Consider the following 26,383-nt stretch of genomic DNA (forward strand, 5'->3'; position numbering starts at 1 on the left):
TTCTTAAGACTCTTACACAATATTGAAATCTTTCACAAATGGCATGGACAAAATACAGCCTCTGCTATTTACTTTATTGTGCACTGAAGGTCAGAGTACACTTTATATGTTTCTCGGCTAACAATTGGCATTAGCCCGAGTCTTTTGTTATCATAATTCACACAAAAGGCAGTAAAAATACAATATTCCTAGAAACCGATATGGTGTTGCAGATTTTCTGCCATAGTACACTTAAGTCTTTGATGCTATACAGTAAAAATACTTTTCCTCAAATGTGACCCATAAAGCGTTCACTATATTAGACCCCCAACATGCAGCAAAGCAATGCCAGGGAAACATTTTCATAAATGTATTGTGGGGTTTCATCCGTGTGATAATTGTTGATTTATTTAGCTTAGTTGGTGGAGCATCGTGTAAGCCAAGCAAATATTATGGGTTTGATTTCAGGGAACAAATAGGGGAGAGCAGGGACAAAAGTACAATTTTTCAGAAAAAAGTAATTTTAAAAGATAATGTTATAGGGGCTAATCACACAGCGTTTTAAACGCTTGGAAACGCAAGGCGTGACACACTGCCTTTTTAAAAAAAAATGTTTATTACTAAGCAACCACCGAGTCAGCTGTCTTGTCAATCAAATATTGCAGCGTGAGCGCTCTTTTGCTGTTAACTGTCATATTACCAGAAACTTTAAAAAGGGGAGCTTGCTCTGACCTTGTTTGAGGGTGAGAGGTGCACAAACACGCAGGAGAGAGTGAGATTTTTGTGTTACACTTGTTTCTATTAAATTTACATGACTATGACCTCGTAAATATGTAATTGCAAACATATTTTTAAATAAGATTACATTATCATTTTAAATTTCAGTTTTATCAAATATTTCAAAAGCAACCAACAGTACAAACTTAAATTGTTGAAAATAAAACATTTTTTCAACAGTTTGAAAATGAAATTAAATCAAACTAGAATAATATCAATTTTCAACATATACAGCAGTATTAGCAGGGGGACAAAAGTAACAACTGTTACTTTCGTCCGGACAGGATCTCCTCACATTTAAACACAATTTACTTTTATTTTGAAAAACTCAGAGAAGTGAAACTTCAGGATGTGTTAGAGCACTAAATAACCTGTAGATTGATCAGTACTGTAACACACAGAAACGAAAAACACAACGCGTTATAAAAATGACCGCTTTAAGAATTTACTTATCATGGTTGAAATCAGCATTCTGGATCTACACGCGTTAATAACGCAATATTTGTCATGTCTGTCAAGGGTTTGTGTCCTAAAGATGCTGTCATAGTTTGGGATGCAAATGTTATCAGGGCTCTGAGAAAATCTCTTTGTTACTTTCGTCCCGTGTTACTTTTGCCCCGGTTCTCCCATACTGATTAAAGGTGCAGTGTGTAAATTTTAGCGGCATCTAGGGGTGAGGTTGCGAATTGCAACCAACGGCTTAATCCACCGCTCGCCCCTTGCTTTTGAAATACATAGAAAAGCTACGGTAGCCGCCACCGGATAAACATGTCAAAAAATTGGTCTGTTAAGGGCTTCTGTAGAAAAATGGCGGCACAAAATGGCGACTTCCATGTAAGGGGACCCTCAGTGTATGTAGTTAAAAAGGTCTCGTTCTAAGTTAATAAACACATATCGGTTCATTATGAAAGGTCTTTATACACACCTGATAATATAGTTTTGTGTATTATTTTGCATTTCTGTCAAGAGATCCTTCTACTGCTACGTTTACACCAACCGCGGTAAAGGCGCGAAGCGCGAGTGATTTCAATGTTAAGTCAATGTGAAGACGCGTTAACGCGCGCCTGGAGGTCCCGCGCCACGGATAAGGCTTTTGATGCGGCGCGGAAGACGCGTTTCCGCCTCATTCGCGTGTCTAGCTCGTGCGAAAGGCGCAAATTGAGCGTTGTGCGCGGTACACGCAAATGATGCTTTTTGTGCATTTTGTGTTTGATGCAAATTGCCGGCTGACGCACAAGTTTAAAAATTTGAACTGGCAGATTTTCGCGCTGCGTTAACCAATCAGGAGCCTGCTTGCTGCTGTTGCGGCAGTCCCGCACGGAGTCACTCATTCAACCTGAAGGAACGCTTGATATTGTCCAAAGCAGTCGTCCGGCACTATACGACACAAGTTCTTATTTCTATAGAGACAGGAATAAAAAGGACCTCGCTTGGAAGAGTATCACTGAGAACATCGGGCAACCTCAATCAACATCAGTCATCTTGCAAACAGACAACCGCATAGCCCTTGCCCCTCCCACAAGAAGCGGATTTTGCCTCTGACGTGCGTCAAATGCTTGTTTTTTCTGCACGTCTACTCCGCTCTACACACGTGAATGCATTCAAACTGTTTAAGTGGCAAACTAGGTGCAGTAGACGCGATTTTGACGCCTGAAACGCGGTTGGTGTAAATGCGCCATAAAAATTACACACTGCACCTTTAAAAGCATACCGTGAATGTGCTTTCATCGGTAATGCTGTTCAAATGTCATTTCATGACAATACAAGCAACATGGTGCATAAATTTATACCATAACTATAGGTTGTAATACTGTAAGTTAATTACACATGTTTTTTGTTTAGTTTTTTTTTAGAACAGGCTCACATATTCCTAATATATAATTGCTTGTTAAAGTTGTTAAGTCTTGTTTTGAATATTGCATGAAAAGCTACATTCTATGAAGACTAAGCTTAATGTTTATCCCCTACTGTATATAAATGTACCATTTAGTTTAAATTAGAAAGTACTAAATGTCTTTTTAACATTTTAATGTGTACATTTTAAAACAAAATTTTATAAACAACAAAACGTATTTCTGGACATCATAAATGACCTTGCCAAACCTCTTTTTTGGTTTTCCAGACAACATCTGAAACAATGTGGTCACTGCAACTGGCAAAAGGGAGGAAATCAAACCTTCCTGCTTTTGAGGACAAGTAGAAAAACTACATACTGAACTTACAGGCACGTAAATGTAAATAAAAAGATCTCAGTGTTACTTAACAATACACATGTACTGTATATGGGTAGTTGATGCAGTTTTGGTAAATATGTCCAGTATGAAAATGAAGTCATAAAATCTGTACCTAACAATTACAAGAGCATTCCAAAAATGCTTCTCACTATAGTTTTAAATAAGGTTTACAATGTCTCAGATTGTGCCCGTTCTAGAAGTATTTTATCACATAACACCCAACATGCCTGATATTTTGAATGTTCAACTGTTGCTTTTTATTCTAGGCAGGGTGTAAATATTTTTGGTTACGGTCTCGTTTAACAGCTGAACCAGACGGAAAAAACACAAACCCTGCGAGCAAAACCCAACACAAGCTTGTTTTCATTTCAAATATTTCACAGTTCCCTTCAGACCTGATCTAAATCATCTATACAGCAGTAGGGTGCAGGGGAAATCTGTAAGACAAACAACCCCTGAAATGCTGTTTCAACTATGAATTGTGTTACTTGCACCATCTTTTTACTGACCTTCAAATCTTTTAGCACAAAGGTGTGGAAGTCAGTGGAAGTCAATGATATCCAGGACAACGGTGCTGAAATTGCTCTTCTTAAATGAGCGAAATGATTAACAGCTTTAAACAAAGCTGTCCTGTGGATTATAGTAGAGACCATTGGCTTTAATTGAGGTCTCTTTCATGAAGGTGGGGAATGCTGTATCACATGCTTGTGGAATTCAGGCTCTAATTGACCCCTGAATTCATTGCTGGCCATTAAAAACAAAGCAGGCCTTCTGTTTTGCATGTGGGTTGTGAAGTATGTAGGGCACAGTAAGGTCAGTTGAGTAGCATTTATGAATTCAGAACAATAAATTAGGACAGTATCAAACTTTATACAGTAGTTGGGACAGGCATTCACTTTGTCTAATAATGGCTATCATGTGCATTTTAAAATTAATGCTTTTGCTGCTAAATTAATTCTTTACATAAGATAAATTAATCAAATTATAATAAGTGGTTGCACATAATGTACACATGATGTGTCCAATTTGTATCTCGTTTTTGAAGTATCCTCTAATAAATACAAATATTATATTATTTTCTATTTTGTCACATGAATTCTTGTTTACTATATTTTATATTTGACTTATATTTTATATAAACGCGTAAGTTGCGGGTGGGAGATGTCCCCACCGCTTTATGCTCAAGTTGATATTATTTCTGTTTTGACACAAGGTAGGTCTACTTTATGTTATTTGGCAAAATACAAGTTCTAAGTGCTAAAAAATGAAGATAAGGGTATTTTTATATTTTCATATTAATCTTGCTTGTAAATTGTATATTAGGGGTTTCCAAACTTTTTCAACCCAACAGGTCATTTTAAGACCCACCATTTAAAAAAAAATAGAAATATAGAGGAAAACACAAACACATTTGTTCCCTTTAAGTGTTTGTCAAAGTTTAATTGAATAATATTAAAATACCTTAGGGTTGCACGATTATGGCAATTTTTTTAATTGTTTAGGCTACTGTATTTGCATTGAATTGGAAATGATATATTTGAAAAATAAAATGAATAGCAAGGCTGCAGAAAACAGTGCACTGACTTATGTAGGCTACTGAGGATTTAATTATATTATTTTAATCTAGTTAGTTGTGAACTAAAGTGGCCTGGTCTAAGACATGAAACTCCAGGGCTGAAAACAAGTCCCACTCCGGCCCTGTCTCATAATCTATAGTACTTTGATACATTTTTAAAATACTGTATAATATTACATTTATTATAGTTGCACCTGTAATAACTTAAAACTTGGACGATACCTTTTAAAAAGGTCCCAATATGTACCATTTAGGTACAGATATGTACCTTTGGTGTACTAGTATGTACCTCTAAGGGAACATCAATATATATACCTTTTAGGTAAAAAGTGTATTTTTAAAAAGGTACCACCTTAATAACAACTTCTGTACCTTCATGCATCTTTTTATATGAACGTGCACGTGATACTTTTTCTTAAGGCCTAAATTATCCAACTGTTTCTCGAACGCGGAAGTAAGTTATGTGACGTATTTCCTTTCCGGTCCGAGACTTCCGTTTCAGCCAGCCGGTAGAAAACAGTGTAGTGGGAGCACGCATAAAACATGATTTAAACAGTTAATATTTACTACACCTGCCATGTATGAACCAGTGTGAGGATGAAATTAAGAAGTGGCTTGATATATGAATATATGAAGAGTTTGGTTCCAAAACGCGATAAACGCCATTTTTGAAAAAAATGAGTTACTGCCAAAATCAGTATTATATCAGGTCAGTACTTAAAAGTAAATTCTTAATTGTACGCAAAATCCAATATCCGCCGTGTTATTCTGTCATCTTTTCTCCCTTTTTTCCCAAAATGCGATAAACGCCACTGCTCCTTTTTTACAGAACGCAATAAATCCATTTCTGATATTACAGCCCACCAGTCACGCAATACAAACAATGGCGGACGCGCTGAGTCCACGGAGTCCTAGTTTTCCTCATCTATTTTGTACTTCGTGATCAACAAACAAAACAAAATAATACTTTAATTGCATCGCTAAACCTGTGATGGTTTTCTGTGATGGGAAAGAAACGTCAGCCATCAGCATCTAATATTTTCCCTGAGAAGCACTCGGGAGACGGGTGCTTGTTCTCCCGACAGCAAGCTTCTCATGCTAACACATTGACCCCAGAGGATCTTATGAAAAACTTTACATAATTTTACTCAAAGTCAACGAAAATCGAGCAGGACCAAAAACATTTTACAGCTGATCTCTGTGAAAGACGTTAAGCGAAGACGTCAAGTAACCGCACTGATCTTAATATGACAAAGTACGTGTTTTGATTAATGACATTAATGTTTATATTTTTAATTAGTGTGTACAACTAGTCAACTAAATGAATATAACATGGCAAAGATGAATGCACATTTATATAGGCTATTGATTCAATAGATTTATAGCATTTTGAATAAAAACTTGTCATGGATTTATTGCATTTTGTGGAAAAAATTATCAGTTTTTATAATAAATCTTTGAAAATCAACTTATGGATTTGAATTTTTTATGTTTTTATAACCTAAAGATGCTATGTGAAAGTTTGTAACAGAAAATAGTTGTTTTCATCTTGTCACTTTCTTGGTATAGAAAACACGTTTTTACCAAAATTTGTCAAAATGGATTTATTGCGTTTTGGAACCAAACTCTTCAATATTCAATAATTTCGTGTTGTTGATCGGAGGTGACGGGTCTTCAATGCGGAAATATAAAAGCACAGAGACATACCAGTATCATTACAATGGGAAAGTCAGTCGAGTGTTTGTACATGGAATAGAGCAAAACTTTGTGTTTTAACTTTTCAAAGGCTAGTTCAAAATGTCACAATTGTCCCTCTGGTGTGAGGTTTTTTAAACGGCAATTTTTAATGGACTTGTTTATGGCGACACGTCAAGCTTCTTGCGGTCTGACACAGTTAGCAGTATCTTTCTCATTCAACACATTGTAAGTTATTTGAACAAACCATAATAAACATATTAAACTACATGTTTCTGAAAATATTATTACATCGCTTCTTACGTGGTGGAGACATGAGCTTATGAAATTATTCGCTTACTTTTTAAAGAATTTGCTTTTTCATTTAAAACATTACAAAAGAAACGTTACGCGCAAACACATTACAAACTATTATAAACATTAACTAAGCAGATGATGTCGTATATATTCTGTACTGTAATCGCATTTTTGTAATAATATATAGTAGCAGAATAAATAAATCAGCTAAATCAGCATATTTATATCAACATAATATTAGTTTTTAAACAATTATTGTATTTATTGTTTACTGGCAGTTTCTATGAAAGGTTTTACTGGATGGATTTGTAAATAGAGATCATGAGTGCATGTGCGCCACATACACATTCAGTTCTTCTGCATGGTGTTAAAATAAATGTTTTGTAGAGATTGACTGCATTTTTATTATCTATTATGGCAACCCCTAACTGCACAAATGATGTCGGTCTTCCTGGATTTCATAAGAAACATTAAACAGCCAGTCAAAACGCCACACTTGTGTCCTTCGCAATAGACTACCACTAGTAGTAGCTCACTGGAAGTCAAAAACCGGAAAGCTCAAAGATGGCGGCACCCACATTTACGTCAAGAAACAGATGGATAAAATTACACAATTTAAGAATAATGTTTGCATTTATAAACTCTTCACTGAAGTTGTTTCATTGCTGCTGTTTCAAACATAATAAGTCTTGGTTGACATTTTTTATTTAGATGCTTGATTTAGGAGAGCTCTTGCAAGGATAACTATCGTTTCATCTACCTTGAAATAAAGTGTTTTGTTTTAACAATGTCGACAGACTTATGTTTTCTAGACGTTTACTACTGTTTGCATGGACGGGTTGTTACAGGGGACCCGGGGCCAGTGAAAGGGGATGTGAGTGCATTCTGAACGAAGCAGAAGGAGAGCAAAAATAAGGAATGTGGGCGCGGGGGTGATTACTAACCTCCTGAATCAGAGATGAAGAGCCACCAGCACAGAAAGCAACGCCTGAATCTTTCAGCTTCCTCCCCAGCCCGCTGCAGTGGCCTGACTGAACAACACATGTCAAGGGGACAACTGAAATCATGGGCGGTGAGACAAAGAACCACATTTGACTCATGCTAATGAATCCTGCTAAAACAGCATGGCATTTGTTTTTAACAAAAAACGTTACAATTTCCAACAATGTTGGTTGCTTACAGTATACGTCAAATTTTCCTTTGCTTTTATTCGCTTTACATTTATTTTCACAGATTTTTCTACTTTTTTGCAGATTATCTATAAACTTCTGGACGTGTGAAATTAAGCAACAAGTTAATTTACAAATGTTACACCTGATCTTAAGACCTGTGTAGGTTTCTGAATAAGACTGAATGGGTCAGGCTGAGATTACGTACAATATAAATGATTCAACAGTTTAGGACCCGGGGAAATGGGTGTTACTACTATAGCATTACACTTTAAACACGAACAAGCAAAACTACTCCAGCAATCACAAAGATATAAGCAGTTAGTTAGATAAACAAATAGTAACAATGTAATTCAGCATAGAGTGAATCATCGAAAAACATGTGAAGCAATATGGGCAGAGACATCAGATGCCGCATTTTACACCCACTGAGCCATATGTTCCTTAGTAATAATCACCCAAAGACAAATTAAAGCACTTTCAGTAGCACCATAACCAAACTTGCATATTTAGCATAGTTACGAGAATCTTAAATAGTTGTTTTCTTGCTGAGTTTGCATGCAGACATTTGCTTTGTCTAAAGCATCTAAAAAATTAGGCATTTTATTAATGGTAAAATGTCTGCAAGCCCACTGATAGCAAAATTATTTCAAGAACCAAAAGAAAGGCAAGACATCTCGCAAGTTGAGCCTTGCACATCCCAGTTACTGTAAAAAGAGCTGTGGACAATATGTCATAGGATGTAAGTGTTAACAACCATACAGTATATGACATTACTCAATATAAAAATGCTTCTCACTATTACATGCGATGGAACTGGTCAAAGGTTAGCTGGTTTAACAATCTGAAAATGTTGTTACTGGCTCAAGTATTTCAAGATACTTCAACAGTGACAGTAGACGCCAACGGAGCATTTCGTTTACTAGACCAAATGTTTGCAGATTGTTGCAAAGTCTATGCCTGGCAACCAACAACACCAGCAGTTACTGTTTGAAATAAGTCTACAATGACTCACTACTAACCTATGTGCAATAATATTATCATTGACAACAGCAATAAATTATTTAACATCAATCTGGATGTGTTTATCAGTATGTTTTTATTTTTTTATCCTTCACTTGTTGCAACTTAACGGATAGCACAAAGAGACGCAAACTCGCAAACCTGTTGGAATTTTTCTCTGTTAACTACGGTACTTGTTATTCCACTACAAAATTCACAATTCTTATATATTGCCTACAAGACAATTTGACTTTAGGATACAGGAAATCATACCCACACTATAAATTGTGTCTATAAACGATGCCATGTGGTCCAGCCCTTAACAACTGCTTGAAATCACACCTAATTCTTCAGATTAAGGTTGGTGTCAAAAAGCAATGGAGACCATTAAGAGGGCAATGGTATGCATTACAGTACCCAGCAACACAGCATAAAGCCTGGAGTATAATGTTTTTTATGTCTACGTGAACATGCAGGCTTGCAAAGTATGGATTATTTGACTCGTACGTACGTGTACACAGACGGTCGGCGCATGTGCGCTGCGACAAAATGCAATGCATCTCCTGGGCTACAAACTATTTGAGGTTTCAAAAATGACAATAATTGTATTTGCCGAAATATTTACTGCATCCTTGACTTTAGCAAGCAGGAGCACAAATTTAAGCAGAATCTTAAATTGTGAAATTCACATTAAAAAGTAGAGCTGGGTATTGCGACAAATATGGCGATTCGATTCAGTCTGATTCTTTTTATATGAAGAGTTTCGTTGCAAAACGCGATAACCACCGTTTTTTTTTAATTGGTCAGAAATCGCGTTTTTTGGTTGTGCATTCCAATTAATATCAATGCAACTGCAGTTGGTTTGTTTTGATTTAAACCTTCATAACTTAAAAAATACAGCTAAGTAGCACCATAAAACAAAATAATAACATGATAACATAATAATAAACATGTTTTGACAAAAATGTTAAAAAATGGATTTATCTCGTTTTGCAACGAAACTCTTCATATGGTTTCAATTTGATTTCGATTAGTTATCAATATTTCATAAAAATAATTTGTTTCACAGACTAAAATTTATTTTGTGCGCTGTTACTGTAAGACCAAAAAAATTATACTAAATAGCACTAAAAGTGGTTCACTGGCTCGTAATCATAGGGGAACCATTTTTAGTGCTAAACAAAACCTATATAGAACCTATAAGCACCAGCCTGATTTCACGAGAATTTGTACATATTTTACGTGTTGGCTAAATCGTATAAATTCATACGAAGTTAATTGTGGAAAAACGTACAGTTCTCATGAAAAACAACAACAACAACCAAACCGCGCACCTTACCCCAACGTTACAGGGGTCTAGGCAAATGGAACAAAACTTACAAATCTGGTCGGATGTATTAAAGGTGCAGTGTGTAATTAAGTGTGTAACTATATTATCAGTGTTGTATAAAAATCTTTCATATTGAACCGTTATGTGTTTATTACCTTAGAATCAGACGTTTTTATCTACATATATCGAGGGTCTCCTTACATGGAAGTCGCCATTTTGTGCCGCCACGTTTCTACAGAAACCGTTAATGGACAAACTTTTTTTTACTAAGTTGTCTCCGATGACATGTTTGTACGGTGGCGGCTACCGTAGCTTCTCTATGTGATTAAAAAAGAGGGGTAAGCAGTGGACCGAGCCATTGGTTGCAATTCACCAGCACCTCACCACTAGATGCCGCTAAAATTTACACACTGCACCTTTAAAACGAATTAGCCAACTCATAAAATATGTGCGAATACTCGTGAGATAGCGTTGGTAGCGCTTGTGTAGAACCATATTGGCTATGTTGAACCATAAGTGAAGCTTTAGGGGGCGTCTCATTTCTCTGTCTTACCCCTTCCCCTTACCCCTTCACCTCGGTTTTGCGCGTTCATGTGAGGCGAAGTGGTGTCTCAATTCTCAGTTTGATCAAGGGCTAGGGCCAAGGCGTAAGGGTACATAGCCCTTGAAACGAAGTGTGATAAAGACCACACTTGAAAGAGAGGGGTAAACGTTATCTCAGGAGAGCCAGCATCAAGATGTTTTATTGATGACGTCGAACTGTCAAGGAGTCGCACAAATGAAAGTAACGTTATTTTCTCCAGTTTAATTGAGATTATATATGACACTCATGTTTTATGATACTTTTAATTAAATGTTCAATCGGTTTTAATTGTAATTTGTGTTTTTGTTTTGAATCGCTAGTTTAGGCACTAGCTAGCAGCTAAGTTATGCGCTATTTGTTGAGCTCCGCTCAGGCAATCGATACCACAACCTGAGACAATGGCATCTTCTTTGTTTGTCAACGCTTGTCTGTTTACGTAGCAGCCAGTTAGCGGCAAGGGAAGGTGACGCAAACGGTAATCAAGTGGTGTCTCATTTTTTAGACGAACGATTTACTTGGTTTCGAGGGGCAAGGGGAAGACGAAGACAAAGGGGAAGGCGTAAGACAGAGAAATGAGATTGGCCCTTAAGTCATGCTTATTGTTCTAGAGGTGCTATATAGCGCTAAAAATGGTTCCCATTTTTACATAATGCACACATACAATATACTGTTAGGTTTACTTTATGAATTGTTCACATTCACACAACAGACTACGTTTACGGGGATAATTGTTGCATTTCGAAATAATTTTGTGTAAATATGTCCGTTCAAGTGCAAGGAAACTTGAACCCAATATTTGTGCGCTGTCTGAAGCCTTTCAATGCGCATGAGTAGCACACTGAAATTTCACGCTACCATTGCATGAATATTTAAATTAATATTTTAATTATTAATATTTATAAAACACTTGAAATTATAAACATTCAATAAATTAGCTGTGTTTTTATGACCCTTTAAATTGGACAAATTTACATTGCAAATTGAAAATACGGCAAATGGAAAAACATCAATTTCGCAAAAAAAATATATATCGCAAAAAAAGATTTTATGCTCACATTTTTCAGGCAATTCGAAAGAAGGGTATTTAGCAAAACGGCAATAGAAACAGTTTATTCGTATTTCCAGGTCACCTGATGTAAGTACAGTCACATTGTCATTATTTGAAGATAACGCGGTATGTACTAAAACCTACCAGAAACACCTCAATACATTTCTGCTCCAAAGTATAACAGACTTTCCTTGCTAATAATGTCTGGATAACCCTCCTATATCTCTTTTGATTTAAAATAATGTACTATTACCTCCAAGAAACACATATATACGTTGCTGCTCCTAAGTATAAGGGGCTTTCCTTGGCATTAATGTTTGGATAATACTCTTACATCTCCTTCGGTTAAAAATAATGCCTATTGTGGTGAATGTGATATTAGTAAACCTACCAACATAGTGAGAGGAAAAACTACGTTTCAGTCGCATATCATCGCTTAATGGAAACAGTGTCATTTCGCAGTAGTCTTTTGTTGACATTTAGAAAATAACTCTAAAGTTAGAAACGTTATAATGAAAATGCAGCTAATGTAGCACTGGCCCATGCGGGCAAGTGACTGGCCCGAGCATAGTTTACTTTTTTGCAGTCAGTGAACTCAATGTTACTGTGCTGTACCTGTGGCTCTAAATGTTCAGTGTGATTAACATTGAGATCATCGGCTCTCCTCAAAACTGGCAGCTGATGACAGGGATTTTATAGTGGACATGGCTAAAGCAGGCCTCCATATAAAAAGCAAAGCCGAGATGGCAACCGCGGGAATTCCATTAAATATTTCCACTGACAGCACACATTCAAAATGAACCTGCCACAGCTGTCGGAAGGGCCTGGGTTAGCTCATACCACAGACTGCTAACGATAGACCTGCTGGGTAAAAATCACAACCTCTGTGCCATATGGAGAATTTGCGCCATGCATGTTTTTTAGCTTGAGACCGCATGCTGTGCTACTTAATGGCTCTCCGGACGCCGAAACACGTGAGTAAAGCAGTACAATCGAACAGAAGGTCTTACCGTAGGGTTGGAGGCAGGCCAATAAAGTTAAGGAATTTCTGTGTTGACACTGAAGCTACTCTACGTACATATGTGACTTTTGTGTATTTCAAAAAAGGGTGCAACAAGCAGTTTTATGTAGGTATTAATGGGTTTGAATAGATGTGTGATACTTGAGAAGACTCCATTACAGGTCATTGAAATATGTCAAACTGCATAGGGTCACGGTTAGAACAGCTCTTGCCCGAATATAGCCTCACTTCCACTTAGACAAAAGTTTTTTTTCTTCTTCACGAAGGTGTCCGGCAAAACAAAGAGGTGCATATCTTAAAACCCATTCCCCTGCAAAACGTTTGTTTAACCACAAAGTCTACTTCGCCTTCCTGGTTGGGGGGGACTTTGCCTTCCTTTCTGTGATTTCACAATTGCCTCATTTCCTATTTTCTACAAGAGATGTTTTGCTTAATCACGAAGGCTTCGTAAATTAGGTCATCGCTGTCTGGTTGATACTGAGTAATCTGTTTTTTTACACTGAGCTTTCTAAATCAATCTATCTTTGTGAATTTCTATGGGTTTCTAACGGTTACCTCAAGAAGATTAAGGAGTCCGACTGTCCCGTCTGAGCTGAAAACAAACAGTGTTTAGATAGTGCTAATACCCCCAGAGCCAAAAACAATACATTAGACTAATTTTACTAAAGAGAACTGGACAGGAAGGACAAACCTTCTTTCTAGCTTCTGTAGTGAAACCAAACACCGCTGCCTCTGCGTTTCCTCCACCCCTTTCAGCCCTGCCCAGCCCCCTCTATGGCCCTGTAAAAGCCTTGTTATGGGAAAAAGCCATTCTGTGAGTTTTTCGTGTTTGCAAAACATGGGACAGGGAGAAGAAGAAGGGGGGATCAAACACAGGCCCTGAAACCAAAGTGGAGGTCAGGCTGAGTAATCAAGACTTGATATTTGCTGAAGGAAAACGTATGCTCGTTTTTTTTGTTTTTTTTTAGTAAACATTAGATATGCGCTTCAAATAGGTTGCCATAGTGAGATACAAGACCTGCTGAATTTGCTAGATTTTCCAGCTAAAATATAAATTTTGTATTAGGGCCTTTATTAAATAATATTTCTCAACGATGATGAATGATGACATAACAAACTTCAAATAATTTATGCAATGCAAAAAATATATAAATAAATAAATAAAAATAATGCAAGTTTATCTATTTCAATAAATGTTCAAGTATCTGCCTCTGTATACTTCCGATAATGAATACAATAAAAATGGTTGAATGATAAAGTAAATATTTAAGCATGCAACAATGTTGGTGCAGACTGTGCTTCTCTTTGTGGACGCACACACAAATATATTTGTCTGGCTAGACTGTATGTAGTTTGTTCCTCTTTCGTAATGGCTTGGCTACGAGCCGACCCATACGCAGCCTGAGAGGGATATCCCAGCGTTATTGGGAGGGAGCCAGGTTGGAATGCCACTAGGTCTAGTTTCCTGCATTCCTGCCAAAACTCTACGCAACTCCTCGCTTGTGTCTTTGACAATAACCTGCCATATGACAAGCAGTTTGTAAACTTTGTCTCTTCCTATCCCAGCCTGCAAATCAACTCTTTCCATCCTGTCAGTTCTTTTATTACATATATGACTCATTTTTGATTGAAGTACAAACGTAGTGGGAAACTCATAAAAAACTTAACCACATCAAGTAATTAAATTCATAATAGTCCAAGTCATGTTCACAGCTGAGAAAAGACCAAAAATATATACATCATTGATTTTTATTTTGAATTCTATTTATGCAATAATGAGCCCTCTCATTTAACATAGCCTATATTTTGCTGTAATTGCTTTTTGTCTATTTTAACATCTCTTTTATAATTCCAAGAAAGCATTTATTGCGTTTAGATGGGGTGTTTTTAGTATTGAAAACAGGCAGTACGCTGGCTCCAGTAAGTCTGCCAAATGCCATCGGCATCCTTTCATTGTTCCTGCATTTCACTTGATTTGTGCAAATAGCTCAAGAGCGATTAAATGCACGTCCTTGACTTCTCTAAAACAACATGGGTTTTGTTGTGTAATGTTCTTCTGTATTCTCTTTTATCAAGTCACTTGTTGGTTTTCATGGTTATGTTTAATTTATTTAAGCATATTAAAATGATTTAATGTGAACCATTGAAATGTTTTGATGTAAACCAGTTTGCTTTTTAGGAATGTGGGGGAAATCTTCAAAAAGTAAAGACTGCGTCCATGTGGAAACTGCTGGGAAAAGGATCAAATTTATCCTAAGCATAATTATTGCTTTAATCTATTTTCCAAATACTATTATCATGATACAATCGAAAGTCTTGTACGATTAGTTGCGCAATATTTCAAAACATCTTTTCCTTAGAAATCACACCTACACCTATAAACAAATTTAAATACACCAACCAATAAAATAATTGTAATCACACAATGACACTCTTATTTGTTGAAACGACTACATCCGCATGTAAGAATTTGACTAGATATGAATAATGAAATAATAATGTGGGAGACTGTCATATATAAATATGCAATGTCCTACATTATTATGCTACTTTTTATGACTCTCTATCAAATGCAGCAGTCCTTATTCAAACTGCACTGTGTGCCATACGTTAATCCAGTGCTTACACTAATGCAGCCGCTAATGTGCATGTCTCATTTGGCCGGGCCTCTGAATGATCTATCATAAATAAGGAATGACAAGTCCATCCAGGCTCGTTCTGTATAGATCTGTGTTTGCTTAAGAGCCTCACTTTCAGTCTATCATCCTAAATTATCCCCTGAGAATAAAGTGGAACTATGCGTCTGCAAAATAACTCTGAAAACAATCTTGTGCGAAACCCTAAAAAATTCCAGTGTACAGGTGTACCAGACTAACTGGAGCATCCAGTTTACATACTACAGTAAAAGAGTTTTAAAGAGAATGATCAAAACCAACCGGAGCCATTTCTTTTTCTCTATGTCTTCACATGAACATGTATGTACAAAACAAAAGCTTTACACATAATTCTGTTGCAAAAACACTAGTGCTAAACATAAATAATGAAGTGGCTGTTATTTAAATATTTTAGATATCTTTGTATGCATCACTGACATGGCAAGTACAGTTTGTATGAATGAAATGGATCTCTGCACTGGAGTATTAAAGTTAATGGAAGTTTATAAAGTATAAAAGATTCTTATACAGTACACCACAATGCATGCTGCAAGTGGTGTAACTACAGTATAATATTTAGGAAGATTACTTTAGGGTAAGCATTATATAAATCTGCATTAAAGGTAGTATTTTGTACAGTTTTATAAACTTCTCAACAAGTTACTTCTACTTGCTACTGAAGTAATGACTAGCTGTGTAGTTGCTCATGTTTTAAAACTTTAAACGTAATGACAGTATAATGCAGAACTTGGACGTACCTGCTTGAACTGCTCCTCGTAAGTCCATTCGTGGTGCTGCGATTGTGCTTGTGGTGCCAAACTATTCGGTGATTCGGCCTGCCTTGGAGCTGGATACGGCGGCTGGACTCTGGACAGATGTACAGGGGTACTTTTTGGAGACGGTCCCAAACCGGGATAAATAGCATGGCGTGGTGGGTAATGAGCCAGGGGTCCTTCCAAATCTTCATCCCCACCACCCTCGTTCATACTGTCCTCGTCTTCCAGATCCCGATCTTCATCGTCCATGCCGCGGTCTAGATCTGGGTCGTCATCGTCATCAATATCAGAGTCGACCGCGCGCTGATCTAGATGTCCTGAACCCGCCATAGACGATTGCGCGACTGCCCCGGCCAGCGCGCCTCTGACAGCTGCTTGATACTGGCGGTAAGCGAGCGCTTGCTGTTGGATCTGGGATTCCACCATAGATCTGATGTCTTTTTCCTTCTCGGCTTGCCGGAGCTTTTCCTCCAGAGCCAGGCGAGCCGCCTGCTGCCGCTGGAGATTCTCCATGACCGCCTCCAGCTTCATCCCGCCGCCGCCGCCGCTGGAGTGACTGTGACCGCTGGAGGAGCTGACCAGCAGAGGAAGAGTGCTCGCCGATGAGAAAGCGGCTTGCTGTGGGCAACAGAAATTATGTTTAAAACTATGTTTTAACGTACGACTTAGTTTTGGGCAGTACAAGTCATATGATAAACGCATTGGGCTAGGGCAACAATCGTGGTTTCCTATGGAAATTATTCCACTAACAAGATTATTTACGCTAGGCATTGGCGGTCAACATAAAAATAGTTAAACATCATTTTAAATCCGTATATTGTCACATATCTAATACTATATGTACTGCAAACTACGTTTAATTATTCAAATAACGTGACAAAATGTATTTGCTGTTTATGTTTTAGGTCGAAGGGCAACGTGCCAGTAACGCAGCACGAGCCAGTCTGTAAACAGCTACAGTGAATATATCACAAGTTGATAAGTACAAATAGGCTAATAAATATAAACCGACACGTTCAACACGATAATCTCTGTTCCAGCAAAAGCAAAGCGGCTCGCGCTTACCAGTGCAGATTTAGTTGCTATGCTTGCGTTGTCAACCATACTTCTCGCGACGAATTTGCTCAAAAGTGACCTTATTCCCCCAAACAGAGTCAGAAGTGGTTGTATTCCCGTCTCAACATCGAGATGTGTGTCGTGAACGCAATGAAATGGCTCGCGTTGTGAAAACGGTTTCGCGGCGCGTTCGCGGTCTCTGAGCGATTTGGCAACAAGTGGCTGTAACTGTAGCGAGAATGACCTCTGAGATCAGACTGAGATCAGATTAGTGCCTCTGCCTCCATCTGCTCTCTACACGTCAATATACAGATGAATATGAGGCCATCAGGGCAGGGTCTGCACTCAGCCAACAGAAATACAGCTGAACAACACCAACGTCCGGCGCGCGCTTATTTACTGTATAACTAACTTTATATCAAATCAAATGATCGCCTTTTCGAGATTGAACCAATCCTGAAATGTAGTTCTTGCGATATGACTGTTTCGCCTTGAAGGCTTAAAAGACTTTTGCTTTGCGTGCGTAAAGAGAAGATGGTAAAGTAGCTTTTGTTATAATAATCTTGCTTTCTAAGTTGCCCTTCAAAACAAATGCACGCACATATTTCAACACATTTATTATGAGTTTAAACTGGCAAAATTATTTACAACTTTTTGTTGTGAATGCCACAGAAAATTATTGATAATTTTCTGCATTTACAAAATGTTATATTATATTATGAAATAGGCTGTTATTAAGCCAGTTGCTATCTTTAAACCTTCAGGGTGCTTCTAAATAAATTTGTGAAGTAATAAAAAACGTTTGCACACTATTAACAATGCATTGCAAATTGCAAGAGTAAACTGAACTATTTAAAATGTCTATAAAATAATATTAAAATAAAAAAGTACCATTTGTCATTTATGTATAATATGCTACCAGTGCACATCATCTCTCAACATGAAATAAATTCAATCTATTGCATCACACCAGCATTTGGAAAGACTTAAATAGTACAGATAAATATCACTATGAGTGTTGGTCTTCTGTAAATACACCCTTCTGACTGCAAAACGTATAATTGCCATTCAACCTTCAATTATCCAAGATTTGTAATTATAGAACCGATAAACAGACTTACTATTGAATTCCATATAATTTCAGTGAAGTACATTAGTCATTACCAGGCTTTTAAATATTCTGTGGTGATGAAGCCTGACGTTTTTATCTAATTCGTGATTCTTATATTTGCAACATCCTCTAAATCATGGTCATGGGAATAACAAGTAGATGGATAAATGGATAGATGATAGATGCAGAATGGTTGACTGCCATAGATGTCTGAATTATACTGATAGGAACAGCAGGTCATTTTTTCCCATGACCTCTCTGCTCTCTGATTATGATGAAATAGCCTATTATCTTTTGACCCCAATAACTCAACTGCAAGAAATAATGCTGTGAAACGACGATTTACACACCTTACCCAATTAATAACCTGGTTATTTATTTTGTCAAATTTCTTGAAATAAAAATTAGGATTTTAAATTATAACTAGATAGATTAGGCTATAACTATAAGTGCTGTACTGAAGAGGACTTTGGAGTATATAAATAAGGTGAAAAACATATACAAAAAATATTTTTGTGTTTCCGAAGATAACTTTGGCCAGGGTTATGCAAATAAAAGCTTTGTTATAACAACTTCAGAAATTAGCATTAAGATTTCTCAGTGAAATAAAACCTACTAACTGAACATAAATGTAGTTGTAGTGCTGGGGAGAAGTGTGTTGTTTAACAACGCCACCTGCTGTTTATTACCGCTAAACACATAAAAAAATGCAACGCCACTAAACGCATGAAATTGCACCTAGAGTTTAATGATTTATTATCTGGTAAGTTAGTTAAGTCATAAGTTGAATTTTACAGCCAAACAATTGATAATTAATTCCACGAAATCTATGACATTATATAAATCAAGAGGTCACACACATATAGAGGCTATGTATGCACTGTAAACAATGCAGCATTTTTGTCGAATTAACTTATTTTTTTATGTTACTTTAACGTAACAAATGAAGTTACACAATTTCAACTTGTTTTGTCAACTTATCACAAGTCAAAACTTTAAATAGTTGGTTCACTTCATGCTGCAAAATGTACTAAAATGCTTTTTGTCGTTCCATCTGTATCTTCAGAAACAAGAAAAGTTTATTGCTTGGCATCAACTCTAGGATTTCAATAACACTAATTGGAGAGCTTAATAGAGCAAAGTAAAGGAAAAAAAAGATGCAATTCGGGGAAAAGTAGTTTTATGTGAACTTTTTCATAAAAAAAGGAGAATTTCAATGAAAACCAAATCCGTCTTTATAGTACAGTGCAGTTTATGTGTTTGTAATATGTCACACTTACGTAAAATGTACAGCCAGTGAAGCCACATTGCCATACCTCCTTGTATGTCTTTTAAAAGTAATATCCTCTTTAATTCACTATAATACCTTGTTACTTAGATTTTCCTCGTTTTCTCGACTGGCAAAGTCTCACTCTCTAAGCTGTTTTTGGTTCTTTAATTATGATGATTTTGGTTGATCTCATATTTGACTACTTTCTGCTTCACTATTAGTTTAATTATGATAGGGAATAAAAATGCACTCGAGTGTGCAATGCTTTTGCTTTTAATGCCTAATTTTATAAAGGCTGCTTAGGTCTAATGGCAAATCCTTTGTAAGATGCTATTGGTCACTTATTAATACTTTCATTAAACTGACTACATGCAACCCACAAATGAATATTTGACTTAATATTTCCATATTATACTTTAAAGGACGTTTGTATGCTACTCTGCTCCATTTACCAAACAGGTAAGCTCGTAACCTTTCTCTTTGTAACTAGGCAACTGCAATAGTCACATGATTGAGGTTACCATAATGATGCTTTGAAATTGAATGATTAAACACAATGGTGCAATACTGTTAATGATTAAGTATCAAATGCAGAGTATTGAAATTTGTTTCCCTTAAAAAAACAAACATCCAATACATTCCCAACCTCACTTTTAGCAAATAACTCAATGCAGTACCTAAATCAGACCGAACGTTTGGCTTAAACCACCACCGCAAAAACGAAGAATTGTCCTCTTAAAGTTTACAGTAAATGAACATTCATTGCGCATTTATCAAAATTAATCTTCAGAAAAGCTGTAAAAAACATTTTGCAGCTCTCATTGTAGAGTACCAGAATATGAGGGATTGTTAGATAAATGAGAGATGTTGTCAATATGTTGACCACGACTAGCATATAATTAACTGGTGTAAAAGTGATTTATTGAGGAAAGGAAACAGCAGATGATTAAACCAATACTGATCGGTCATATTGATCCCTGAAAATGTGTCAGTTGGGTCAATGTAAAACGAACTGTGGATCTTGAAAATGCAATATAGACTGTGTGGCATGTCGGAAAAACATAACATGCTTTATAATCGTAAACAGTAAATCTAAAGCTTAGATCAGTTTCAGTGGTCTGGTACAATAGGCAGTATTGTGTTAAAAAGTCTCTGGGTTATAAAAAAGGTTAGCTACATCTTCTGCACTTGATATGAATGTATTTTGGCTAATTATTCACCCCCTCATGATTCACAGCTCAGAACTGCTCTAATTGTGTGTTTAAAACTGTATTAAATCTATAGATATTTACGAACATGAAACAAAGTTTACACCTTGTTTTCCAATACTGGGTGCATCAAAGCTAACTTGTTTTCCTGAAAGCCTTGCAGTCGGCCAGTAGATGTCTCTGCCAACAAACTTATAGCTTCAGTTAGTGACAAATTAGTAGGTGACACACAACATATATAGATTATTTTCCAAGGAAAGCTCTGGATCATTCCGATGAATGCTGTTAAATGTAAAGGATGTTGTATTTCTTCTGGTTACATATTAACACGTTATCTCTAACTCTAAAAACAAACGGTGCTATATAGCACCAAAAGTAGTTCTTTGCTCGTAATCATAGAAGAACCGTTTTTAGTGCCATATAGCACCGGTGAAGTCCAAGTGAAGCACCTGTGTAGAACCAAATAGGGGCCATATAGCACCACATATGGTTCTACATAGCACTATTTGGTTCTACACAGGTGCTTCACTGGTGCTTCACCGGTGCTATATGGCACTAAAAACGGTTCTTCTATGATTACGAGCAAAGAACCACTTTTGGTGCTATATAGCACCGTTTGTTTTTAAAGTAGAGAAAATGTTAGAGGATCTGTCACTGTGCACTGTAAACTTAAACAATCAAGTAAATATTACTTAAAGTTTGTGTTTGGACTTTTAACTTAATAAATCCTATAGTTGATACAACTTTTAACCTACAAAATCCATAAACTTAAAAAGTGCAATTGTAATGAACTTAAAATGATGAGTACACAGTACTGTGAGGAATACCCATAATCCCTTGCGCCTGAATATTTAAATGATTATTGTTTGATTAAAGAATAAGAACTGATGGGACACTTAAATCGTTGTTGATAATGTTGTGGAGGTTTAAAGGAAAACACCACAGTTTTTCAATATTTTACTATGTTCTTACCTCAACTTAGATGAATTAATAAATACCTATTACTTTTCAATGCGTGCACTTTTAATCTTTGTACAGCGCTCCTTGAATGTGTAAGCATTTAGCCTAGCCCCATTCATTCCTAGCTCCAAACAAAAGTTTTATTTTGTGCTCATGTAACAGTCTTTAAATAGGGAAAACATGGAAGTGTTAGGTGGCTTCTAAATTCATCCCTGTTTGGAACCATAGGAATGAATGAGGCTAGGCTAAATGCTAACACATTCACGAGGCGCTGTACAAAGTTTAAAGGGCACGCATTGAAAAAAGATAGGTATGTATTAATTTGTCTAAGTTGAGGTAAGAACATTGTAAAATATTGAAAAAACTGTGGCGTTTTCCTTTAATCTCTTAATATTGTTTATATTTTTTGTAGTATTTTTTGGTTTTTTGTATTAGTCATTATTGAGGTGATCATTCTTCGCTTTGGTATACATGGACCCAGTTCAACATCTTGTTTCTCTTCACAGTAATAATGTGTATCTCATCAGTGCGTTAGCGCTTGGTAATTATACAATGTGATGTGCATTTTTGTGGAGGTGTTTATTTAAAGTCAATCATAAAGTTTAATGAAATTATATCCCATAGTACACTATATAAATACCAACTTAAGGGAACTGACAAATTTAAGTACAGTTTACATGAGCACTAAATTAAAAAACTTAAATATTCAAGTATTTGGGAGACCTTATTATGCAATTAACTTAAATCTTTAAGGGCGGTTTCCCAGACAGAGCTTATCTTAGTCCCAGACTAAAATGCATGTTTAAACTGCTTTAATTTCACATTTATCTGTACAATTGTTTTGTCTCAATATAATTTTTCCAAATTTTTGTTTGTAAAAAACACCTGCTTAAATGCCCTTAAATAACTAAGGCCAACTTAACACACTGAGTTATCAGTATTTAAGATTATTTTGCTACCTTTACAAATACACAAGTACAAAGTAAAAAACTGAAATAAGCTTAATAAACTTAAATGTTTTAAACTTATTTGCTTGTTTTTGAGGCAATCAGTTTTCATGCATTTTCTAAGAAGATATGCGTACAAGTGTGTACCTTTGAGGTATAATATCCATTTATTAGATATATGTGTACTTGTTGAAAAAGTACCACCCCAGTGACAGCTTCTGTACTTTTCTCGGCATGGACAAACACGCACGCACGCACGCACGCACGCACGCACGCACGCACGCACGCACGCACGCACGCACGCACACACACACACACACACACACACACACACACAGCCTATCTATTTATATTAGATTAGTATGCATTTATTTTAAGTTATCAATGTTATACATTTCAAGTCATAAGTTGAAAACAACATTGATAACTTACTAAAATAACTGAAAGCTATTAAAAAAGATATATATATAAATACATACACAGTATGTTGCATATATATTAGAGTTCCAGATAAAATTGCAAAATGTGCAGTAGTATGCCTTCACTAAATAAGGAGGGTGGAAAATACACTACTGTATAACTCGATGACGCAAGTGCAGTAGCTAAATGTCCTAAAACATTAACAAATTACAAGGAGGTGTGAGTAAACAGTAACCCATCCACTCAACACTTACAGTTAACTCTGGGAACCTATAAGGATGAGGTGGCACTTCTGCATGACATCCCTGGCTGTTGGAAATCATGACTTTGCCGGCCACAAGCTGGAGACATTAATCTAGCATAATCAGGATTAATGCAGAACACAGCCCTCTTACTCGAACTGACAGATGGCTTCAATTACGTGAGCACTTTAATACATTTAAGAGAGCATGAGTCATAAACTCATCGATTCGATTAGCACAACACAAAACTACTACAGTCTGCTCTAATTTAAACAAATGACTATATATTTGTTAGACAAAAACAATAATCTAAGTTTATGATGATAACATGGCTACTGTACAAGAGCATTATTTAGAAGTGGAGACCGTAAACATATTTGCCTAGATTAAAACTTTTAATACATTAGGATAACTTATGAACAATTTTGTGATTTAGTAACTATAGCAACCCCAGAGGAAAACTACACCCAGTAGCACCGAATAAGAGACACTCTCAGCACTCAGGAACTAGGGAGTCTGATGTTTATGTGAGAGCACAGTAGGGTTGCCAGGACTATTCGCTGCACTTCGGCCATTAAATAATTACAGGGACATACTTCACTGCAGTTCCCTGAACGGATCTTTTAGCTGCTGTTATCTTTAGACCTATTCAGCATAGATGTGTAATACCTATGGGGGCAATCAAAAGAGCTGAGATTCAGTAGTCTCATTGACTGAAGCCACACCATTAACCAGTGACGTGAATTAGAAATATTTTTGTCTGAAGAGTTTATAGCGGAGTCATATTTTATCTACCTTTAAATCTGTCCTTCTATAACGCCGCCTTATTCTGAAATGTTTTTGCTTTTCCAATTAAACTGTTTTTTTCTATTTAAACTTATACCGTAAACATTTAAACAGTTTATGATTATTGAATCTATGTTATGTATTGCCATATTATATATTGTACATATAAATTAAATTGTGAATTACATTGCAAGAGTTTTTAAAACATTTACCAAATCTATGATGTGTTGTTATATTTCTGCCACTAGATGTCACACTAATAGTGTTAAAATGTGCAAAGTCTTTAAAGAGCACAAATGGTACGATTCATGATTTTACATTTCCTTTGGTGTGTATTGGTACATGTTAACGATATGCAAAAGGTACATACACCAAAAGCACTCATAACATGAAGTTGGACATGAGAAAATATCAGAGAAATGTAACAGCAGATAGAAAATGACATACAGAGATTACTATTGTTTTATATGCAAATTTTATACAAGCAATAAATACTCAATGATAATGTTGATGATGAGACAGGGATAAGACTATTTTCTTTACATGTACCGTGACTGCTACTGCTTTGACACTAAGCTTTACAAAAGCTAAAAAACAGGTATCATCATCTTCACAGTGTCCATAACTAAAACTTAAATTGCAAGTGCAATGAAGTGTATTTACAAGAAGCTCTCCAAATTAGTTACATACTATGAAACTGATTAATAAGTGCATTTCTGAATCACAAAGTCACACATTTTAAAGGGCCTGACCCTTTTAAGCAGCCAATAGCCTTATTAAAAGTTGGATGTTCATTTTCATTTTAGAAAACACTTACACAAAGCTGGATATGCCCATGAGTAAGATACACCCCCCATATAGCTGTAAAAAACAAATTAACTAAGAAAACTACTCTAAACAAATGCTGGGTTGTTTTAAGTCATGACTGGGTCAAATATGGACCCAACCATGGAAACAACCCTGCAGAGTGGGACATATAAATTGCCTTAATATAAGAGACATGAAAGAACTGCAATAAAACACATGCAAAACTCTAAGTATACATTTTAACTGGTTTTATACTACATTTTTTCTTATCAGATCAGACTGTGAGCAACAGTTTCCAGACTGAATTGGTGGGTTGTAACATATGGCGACACTGTAGCTTTAAGGAGGGGGCGTGTCTGCGCAGAGATGACGCAGTAATAATAATGAAAGGATGCTTCAAAATTCCTCCTAGACTGCAGCTTGTGTAGTGAGCAGCAGCAGCAGCAGGAGATTTCACACACCCTAACAAGAGTAATACACTGGGAAGCGAAGAGTTAGACAGAGACCCAGAGAAGACACGAGACAGGGGAAGAGTGTCCTGGAGAGACCTTCACTCACGACACAACTCAGTCATTAAAAGAAAGAGTGGGAGATTTTGACATACAAAGTTTAATTGAAGGATACGTCTTAATTGAATAACAACTTCCAAAAAGCTTTGACTCACTGCAAAAGATACTTAGTTCACTGAACACTTTAAAGAGGCGACATGTCATGTTTTGTGTCACTCTGTCTGTCCATTTGCCTAGCACTGATAATGGCCGGCAGGACAAGTGCACTGAATGAGAACATCGACGTGCTGGTCATGTTGCCTTCAAATAACACATACATGTTCTCATATCAAAGAGTTTTTCCGGCTATTGATTATGCGAGACAGTCCCTTGACAGAGGAGAGCTCGTTGCGGGATTGAAATTCACGGTGCGCTATAAGAACTCCTCGTGCGGGATGGATGCGCTGTACGCGCTCGTGGACATGCAGAGAGACGAGCGTCCCGACCTGGTCCTCGGTCCGGTGTGCGAGTACTCTGCCGCGCCGGTGGTGAGAGTGGCATCGCACTGGAACATCCCGGTGATCTCAGCAGGTGCTCTTGCCACCGGCTTCGCGGCAAAAAGCAGTGAGTTCTCGCACCTCACGCGAATCGCGCCAACTTACCTGAAAATGGCGGAGACGTTCCAGGCGATGTTCGGACATTACGGCTGGAGAAGCGCGCTTTTGATTTACGACGATGATAAAGACGAGAGGAACTGTTACTTTACGATGGAGGGGGTTTATAATGTCCTGATAGACCACCACATTACCGATCACGCTGTTTTGAACCCACACGAAGAGAGAGTTGACGCCGACGACATCATGAAGTCAGTCTACGGGAGCGAAGGTACGAATTTACGCACTTAGCTCAATCGTATTGCACTGAAACTATCCGCTAGAGGTCAAGTG

The 26,383-nt window shown here is 36.8% G+C and overlaps 2 protein-coding genes across 8 annotated transcripts in view; one reads left to right on the forward strand and one right to left on the reverse strand.

Moving 5' to 3' along the window:
* arid3c (AT rich interactive domain 3C (BRIGHT-like)) overlaps nucleotides 1-26,383 on the reverse strand; it is a 189,562-nt gene that overhangs the window by 80,241 nt on the left and 82,938 nt on the right. For 4 of the 6 annotated variants that reach the window (XM_073860275.1, XM_073860273.1, XM_073860274.1 and 1 more), the window contains 2 exons: nucleotides 16,124-16,759; nucleotides 7,503-7,589 (listed from right to left, as the gene is read on the reverse strand). In XM_073860275.1, coding sequence (XP_073716376.1) covers nucleotides 7,503-7,589; nucleotides 16,124-16,672 — 636 coding nt within the window. In that variant the 5' untranslated portion in view covers nucleotides 16,673-16,759. Of the gene's footprint in view, nucleotides 1-7,502; nucleotides 7,590-16,123; nucleotides 16,760-17,206; nucleotides 17,536-26,383 lie in introns of those variants that run through there. The other 2 variants (XM_073860272.1, XM_055199943.2) reach the window with 2 other exon arrangements.
* npr3 (natriuretic peptide receptor 3) overlaps nucleotides 25,307-26,383 on the forward strand; it is a 41,692-nt gene continuing 40,615 nt past the window's right edge. The window contains exon 1 of one of the 2 annotated variants that reach the window (XM_055199948.2): nucleotides 25,307-26,321. In XM_055199948.2, the coding sequence (XP_055055923.2) occupies nucleotides 25,655-26,321 (667 nt within the window). In that variant the 5' untranslated portion in view covers nucleotides 25,307-25,654. The remainder of the gene's footprint in view (nucleotides 26,322-26,383) is intronic. The other variant, XM_055199949.2, reaches the window with a different exon arrangement.

This window comes from Misgurnus anguillicaudatus, chromosome 22 (genome assembly GCF_027580225.2).
Source record: "Misgurnus anguillicaudatus chromosome 22, ASM2758022v2, whole genome shotgun sequence".
Taxonomy (NCBI): Eukaryota; Metazoa; Chordata; class Actinopteri; order Cypriniformes; family Cobitidae; genus Misgurnus; species Misgurnus anguillicaudatus.